The sequence below is a fragment of the Convolutriloba macropyga genome, chromosome 4 (assembly GCF_964194025.1).
Source record: "Convolutriloba macropyga chromosome 4, txConMacr16.3, whole genome shotgun sequence".
In the NCBI taxonomy this organism is placed as follows: domain Eukaryota; kingdom Metazoa; phylum Xenacoelomorpha; order Acoela; family Convolutidae; genus Convolutriloba; species Convolutriloba macropyga.
Genome location: NC_134471.1, coordinates 18,976,297 through 18,983,592, shown reverse-complemented (window position 1 = coordinate 18,983,592; position 7,296 = coordinate 18,976,297). Strand labels below are relative to the sequence as shown.

Genomic DNA, 7,296 nt, shown 5'->3' with positions numbered 1-7,296 from the left:
GATTTTGTTTCCCTTAGATATGAGGAGCTTAGGTTTCTGACTCTAACTTTAAGGGTAATTGTATCATGATTCGATAACAAACTAATGTCCCGATTAATCTTCTTGCAGGATATAACTTCTGTTTTTGGGTTCACTATGACGAGATCGAGGATACTTGAGGCTGCAGTAGGGAAATCGATGATTTGCTGAAAGCTGTAAAAACTAATTAGGTCAACAAATTTCTGTGTATCTGAGTTCTTAGCTGAGTAATCGTGCCAATCAATTTCCGGCAAATTGAAATCACCATACACAATTGTTGAATAGAAGGACTTTGACAGTGTAAAGGTTTCGTCAAACAGTAGATAACGATCTTGAGGTGATATAGCGTAAGGACTGGGACTTGATGAGTTCGGTGGGGCATAAAAACACAAAAGTAAAATATCCCGAGATTTAAAACTGAGAAAAAATGCTAGGACGCCTCCATCAACGCTTGTATAAAGAGGAATTTGTCTGGAGACAAAAGTATTCTTGATAGCAATCAAAACACCTCCGTGCTTCAATGTGTTATTATCAGCTTTTCTTTCTGATCGAAATTTTGCATAATTGGGAAGAAAGAGTTCGTTATCGTGAAATGAGCAATGAAGCCAAGTCTCTGTAAGCATGAAGAAGTCTACAGTTCTTGAATTTACGTAGTTAGCAAGTTTAGTTCGTTTATCTCGATTGATTATACTACGAACGTTGGATACAAATGACTCGAGATATTCCTCGGACTCCTGTTTAACATTTAGTCACCAATGACAAACCTCAATTTCAGTCCCATCATAGAAGTGTTTCTAATTGAAGATTCGAATTTTGTTGCGCAGATATCCTTCTTCGTTAATCAGTCTATGCCGTTTGATCAGACATTCCTTCTCTTTGATTTGCTCTTCCTCGGTCAGAGATTTGCTAACAAAGATCTTTGTTCCATTGTCTTGATTAAAGTACTTAATTTTATGAGCGTTTGCAATCAACTTTCTTACCGTCCAGGAATTGTTGAAAGTCACTAACAGCGATCTTGGTTTAGAGCTTGATTTGGTAAATTTACCTAATCGTCTAATATTCGAAACTGTGTTTTCATTTTCTCCAAGAAAATCAATGATTCGCTGAGTCTCTTTAATCTCATGCTGCATAATGTCCGAATATTTTGAATTTGGTTGCGAGGAAAATTCTGGTATACCCGAATTTTTTATTTCCAAACTGGTATCTATCTTTGGGAAGCTTTCATTGTTGACATTAAGCAAGTTTGGTTGGGGAGGAATTACAGGGGTAGTTGACTTAGCTTTCAGGTCTGACAGTGTTGATCTGATTTCCTGTAGACTGTTGTTTATGTTTTCCTTGAATTCCATCTCTGTGGTTGTCTTCAATCTCACAAGCTTCTTCACGGCTTTAGTACACTCATTGCAAAACCAGAAGACGCCTTCGGTGGACATGTAAATCAACGCTTCAGTTAGAATCTTTGTGCATGTGTGGTGTACCCAGCAACCACATTTGTCGCATCCAACAGAATTTGTAGTTTCATCAACTGTTGACGAGCAATGTGGACATGTTAGGCCTGAACCACTACTGGTTGACTTTGTCCTTGTCATGTTTCGCATACAATATATGAAACTATTTAATAGCGAATAGAAAAAGGGGTTAACGCGAATACCGAACCTGTATAATCGTGAACAGAATGAATTGCATAATTGACTTTGGTAAGGAAAAAGGACTGAAGAAGAGAATTCTCCTAACCATGCGGAACTATGTCAACAGAAACTTTTGCGACGTAGCATCTGCACATGGCAAGTTTGCTGCGACTGCCAAGGGTGCAGAAATGTGGACGATATTTTTAAACAGACTCATGGGAACTAGTCCCCTCAGCATCCAGCTGAAAGCTCAATGCAACAAGAACATGACACGTGATCTGTAACTGGGGGTGCAAAAGATCGGTTTTATTAATAGCCGCACAGCGATAGCTGGGGCTATTATTGGCCTTCTCTTGGTTTTTTTTATTTCGTCGGCATGATTTTTGTTACGACCATATGACGTCACAGCCACTTTTTGTTCATTCGTTCATGCAATTTCAACTGAATTGCATGCGTGACGTCATTTTTCGCTCTTAGTGGAGCGAGTTTTTTTGTTCATTCGCGTGATTAAATTTTTGGTCACACTTGACTTACCTCACTCTCAAAAATGACTTCCTCACTTTGAAATTGACTTTTATTTTCTTTAATTCAAAGAGATAAGGTCAAATGGGTGTGTGTCACTCTGAATGAAGGTTATTTGAGACCAGCTAATAGAGGCAGCAATAACTTATACAGATTTTTAATCAAATTATCAAAATATAACAGATCAGCCTTCAATGAAAAGACAGTTTTTTTGGTCTGTCTTTTTTACGGTTTTTTTAGACTGCTGATCTACGAATCTATTGCGGCTATTGGATCTTTTCCGTTTGTGCCCCCCCCCCCCCCCAGCTTAGTGGGTGCATATTATTTGCAACCCCCAGACGCACGTGCAATATTTTTACATAATGATTTACTATGTAATGACACGTGCTCTGTCACTGGGGGGAGCATAACGTACTGGGGGTGCACAAACGGAAAAGATCTCGGCTATTTTCTGGCAATCTGCCGGCTATGTTTATAGTTCTTGCGCCTATGAGTTATATGTTTAGCACCGACTAAGAGGGGGAGGCACATGGAAGCGATCCACGTTATGCTTTCTGAGTAGATTCTTTGTTTTTTCAAAAAACCGTTTTTTACCGTTAAATTACACTGCCATTTGTAATTACAAACTGCCATTTTTGAAAACAACGCGGCCTTTATAAATTACGATAACAGGCTGGAAATTTTCAGTCAATACAAGTAAATTCGCCGTTTTTCCCGGAGCTAGAGTCCCAATGTCCGTTTCTCCTAGCATATCAGCAACATTTTCAGATGCACATTTGATTGCTTCTGCAACAGTTAGGTCCGATGAATCCTTCAGAAATCTGAAACAAAACATTGACTTTTTGAAAAAATTTGAGGCTCTTCCCCTTTAACAGGCACCCCACGAAAATGGTTTACAATTTTTGAATAACTGCGGTAATAGTAGTTTCTATAGCTGCTAGCCTCATTAAGGAGGGGGTGTGTATAATGAGAAGCTGATTGGTGTTTTGCAATCTATCAGTTTCCCCGCTATTTTTGATAAAGTAAGAAAATTTTTATTGTCATGGAATGGTACTTCATAAGAGATATTACGGGTGGGAGAGCGGGAATTTCATACGCACGAAGATGTGGAGCTGAAACAGGTCAGATTCTACTTTTGATTCCGCCACCTAACGTCATAGGGTAAACAAAACAACAGTTAAGTTCGTCTTCGAAGCTGCTTGGTCGTTACGAAAAAACGAAGCAACGCTGAAAAGAAAGCTTGGTCGTTAAGAAAGTTTTTGCTGAAAAGAAAAACGAATCATACTCGGACGACATAACGTACATACGCACGGGAAGTTTTGCTCTTCTGCGCAGCGCTATCTTATGCCTCAGAGGGTGCCTTGATTCCAAACGGCCGACTGACATTGATAGTTCTTGCGGTGCCATTGTGCAGGAGGGGAGACTAGATTCATAACAAATTAACTTATATGACGCAGCTCTAAAAGAGTTATGAGCATGTATTTTTGCGGTAAATTTACATAAGATGCTGTGATGTTTCATAGTGGGGGCTCACTGTTCCGTCCATTGGATTGATCACACCCCCAGTTAAATAAAAAAAAACGAAGCAACGGAAAATTTGTCCTCTGCCAGTGTTCATGAGGAACGGCTTAATTGTTTCTAATGTTTGTTTTTTTTGCTTATTCAAGTTTTGAACGAGACCCCCGCTTTTTGAATTCTGTACTTAACCATAGACACTGAACGTAATGATCGCATCAACAAAATTATTTCTTTGCTTCAGACAAATACTTGAGCACAAGTGTTATACGTTCCTCCGCATTACGTAGATGTTTTCTCGTTTATTCATTGAAAGGCTTGTATGTTGCTATATATGCTGATATTGAAATTCACGTTTTCTCAATCGTTAAAAACTACAAATGAAGTTCAGTTTCAGTAAAGGCCAAGACAATACTTCATGCTTCCGACAAAAATTCATTGCTCTCAAATAAAGTTCGTAGCAATTAGTTTAGTCCTGTTCGTCTTTTTTGTGGGTTTTGCGCTTCATTTATTCTTCGTCTGACCTTTTGATATTTTGAGTAATTTTCCAGTGAAGTACCAGACAGCTTTGTACTCTGCTTTTACTTCTGCACATGAGTTACAACTCATAGGAGCTACTGAGAAGACCAACTCATGGTGGAGGGGCAGTTTTGACGATTTTTCAAACCCCTTTCCACCCCCTCACTTGACGCCATCTATTACCACACCATAGATACACTACACGAAAGCCAATTCGGATTCCGAAAACGAAGGTCAGCGAGTGTGCAACTTTTGTTGTTTCTCGACCGGATCTACGGCCACTATAAGCTAGACAGAGCAACTGGCTCTTTTATATTTCGATTTTGTAAAAGCTTTCGACACTTCCCCACAATGTTTTGTTACAGAAAATTTGAAATTTTGGCATTGGAGAAAATCTTCCCTCTACAATCCAATCATATTTGACAAATAGACAGCAATATGTTCGCATTGAAGATAGCAGATCGTCCTTGAAACCAGTAACAAATGGTGTCCCACAGGGATCCATCCTGGGCCCCCTATTGTCCTTGCTTTTCATTAACGATCTCCCTGAGTTACTAGATGAGGTCAGCAGTTAGGCTACGCAGATGATTTCAAGGCCTTTGTACTGAAGCAGGATCAGCTGGGGAACGTAGCATACAGGATCGAAAACTGGTTAACCTAAAAGAAAATGCTGCTAAACATCAAGAAATCAACACAGTGAGAGGCAACCTGCAAGCGACTCTGATGAATAAAGCCCTCGCCACAGTCATGAGTCAAGGCGACTTAGGAGTGATAGTGAACGGTAACCTCTCTTGGTACGAAAACTGGACCCGCCGGGCAAGCAAAGCGATGAATGCCCTGTTTCAGACCAAGCGAAGTCTCCCAGAATTGCTCAATCTACACAAAACTAAACGCCTACATCGGCTGCGTAGTGTCCATTGTAACCTATGCTTCTATGACATGGATGACAAACAAAGAAAATTATGGGTAGCTAGAAAGTGTCCAAAAGCAGGCTACTCGGTGGATTCTCGGGCCTGACAAAGGGTACTACGAGATATTAATAGATCTGAAAATCCTACAGCTCAGTCTCTACATTGAAATGCACGTTGTGCTACTGCTGAGAGCCATGCTCTAGAACATATGACATCGAGATCAAAAAGCCCTATGAAGTGCCTATGACGTCAGAAGACAGTTCCAAAGAGGTTAGCTACCAATATCCAAAACCAGGCTGCAAAAGATCGATGACAACTTCTTCTTGCGAATTAAGAGACTCTACAACTGCCTTATCCGCACCTGTCCCAGCTTTTACAAAAAACTCGACAAACGGACTCTAACTGACTTTTATGTGAACGTCTTCAAAAGGAAGTACAACGAGACAAACAAATGCACATTGAGACTATTATGCAGATGTGGAAACTGCAACGTCTTTGAAAAGCTACGACAAACTTAAAACTCGGACCGCAAAAGGGGGGAATCACCTAGGGAACTTTACTGAAGTCTATTCTACTACTACTGCTCCCTATCTCGTCAACCGGCGACCCGGCCTTCTTGACTCTCACCCTCTCTCCTTTAGACCCACGCTCTGCTCCTCCTCCCTTTATGCTAGGTTACCTGAGCCCACGCTGGCTACAACCGAAGCCAACCGATTGCCAGTCGTTCAAGAATAGCTTGCGCGATGTTAGTCGGTTACGTTTATTACAAATTTGTATATTATTTCAATCCCATTTTTTAAAATTAACCCTAATGCCTAAATAATAATAAATAAGTAACCGTAAGACAACTTCTTAACAATATTTTGTTCAGTGATGTTGTTGGCCCTTCTTGACTGATTAAGAAGTTGCGATTACCATAATTACGGAGCTTTAGTATCTGTGATTGGTTGATATGGAAAAACTGTCTTACTGTAGACATTGAACCAAATTGGCAGTGCTCCCAGCTAATGTGTTTGTTCCATGTATAACCACGCGGTCTTCCATCACTTGTACCTTCTGCCCATTGGAAACATAGACTCCAGGCTCGAAACCAGCTGTACTAGAAGCATCTGTTACCAATATCATTCCTTTGGGGTTGATTTTGTAAGTGCTGCGTATTACGGGACTGCTGATATGAACTCCGTCAGTTATCACGCCGTAGTAGAGACGCTCATCTGAATTAGAACAAGTTTAATTTGTCATACTAACACGTTGTTTGGATTAAATAAACTCTCTTCTGTCCATTTGATAGTCAAATGTTCTAGCCTTGTTTATGTATTAAAAGTTACACTGACTCAACTTATGAGTTCTTAAGCGTGCCAATTTTTCTAATAAAGAATTTTACATCTTTTGTGTTCTGACTGTGTTCCCAGTTTTATTTTAAAAAAATAATGGTAGATTGGTTAGAAGTATGCTTATTTAGATAACATAGGGCTAGTGACAGAGTAGAAGACAATTGAGCTTGATTTCCTGGTGATTACTGCTCAGGCCAGTCGAGTCATTTAAAAACAGTCAACTCTACTGAAAAGGAGCCGTAAAATGTTCCCTTTTCGTTGAATCTTTCAGTTACCCGCGGTCTGCTTTGCAAAAGCCTGCTATGTACATTTGCTTCTCGGCAACATTAGAGGGTTGCCATTCTCCAAGTCCAGCCTCATTTACAGATGATCGAAAGCGAACCTTTTTTGAGTAACAGAGACAACCACTGCTGATGATAATAAAGCCTTGTCGGTGAAAAATGTTTGTCAGAATGTTCTTCGTTTTTAAGATCTTCTAACAGCTCAAAAACTTATGCTCAAAACCTATCAAATGCCACCAAGTGTTACGATCAAATTGAAAATGCGAAATAGGAGAAACGTGATTGTTGCAGATCAGAAAACTTTGGACCCGCTAGTGTTAACTGTTATCGTAGATAGGGGGCTTCTGAAATGTAGGCTCTCAAACCGATAGCAACAGATTAGCGACAACCGCAAGCAACCTGCACCAACACTATGTACGTGATTCAGAGTATAGTCCGCTTTTGATTCCAAAACAAAGGTTCCAAAACAATTCCAATTGATTCCAAACAAAGGTTCATGTGGATAGCTAAACGGTTCGCACTGCTTTTTTCTAGCTTATGCTCGAACTCGGAATTAACCCACGTCAGATTT

The 7,296-nt window shown here is 40.0% G+C and overlaps 1 protein-coding gene across 1 annotated transcript; it reads right to left on the bottom strand.

Moving 5' to 3' along the window:
* Nucleotides 1–2,748: 2,748 nt before the first annotated feature.
* On the bottom strand, nt 2,749–6,441 carry LOC142338298 (putative N-acetylgalactosamine-6-phosphate deacetylase). Its single transcript, XM_075387984.1, has 2 exons — nt 6,081–6,441; nt 2,749–2,986 (listed from the first exon to the last, which is right to left on the bottom strand). The coding sequence occupies exons 1-2, from the start codon at nt 6,233–6,235 to the stop codon at nt 2,785–2,787; spliced, it is 357 nt and encodes a 118-aa protein (XP_075244099.1). The 5' UTR covers nt 6,236–6,441; the 3' UTR covers nt 2,749–2,784.
* Between the last annotated feature and the right edge of the window lie 855 nt (nt 6,442–7,296).

Bases quoted from the DNA above. Each gene is read 5' to 3' on its own strand.
- LOC142338298 (XM_075387984.1), bottom strand. From the start codon at position 6,235: ATGATATTGGTAACAGATGCTTCTAGTACAGCTGGTTTCGAGCCTGGA. The intron at 2,987-6,080 runs GTAAGACAGTTT...GTTTTGTTTCAG, and splicing joins AATTTGGTTCAATGTCTACA to ATTTCTGAAGGATTCATCGG.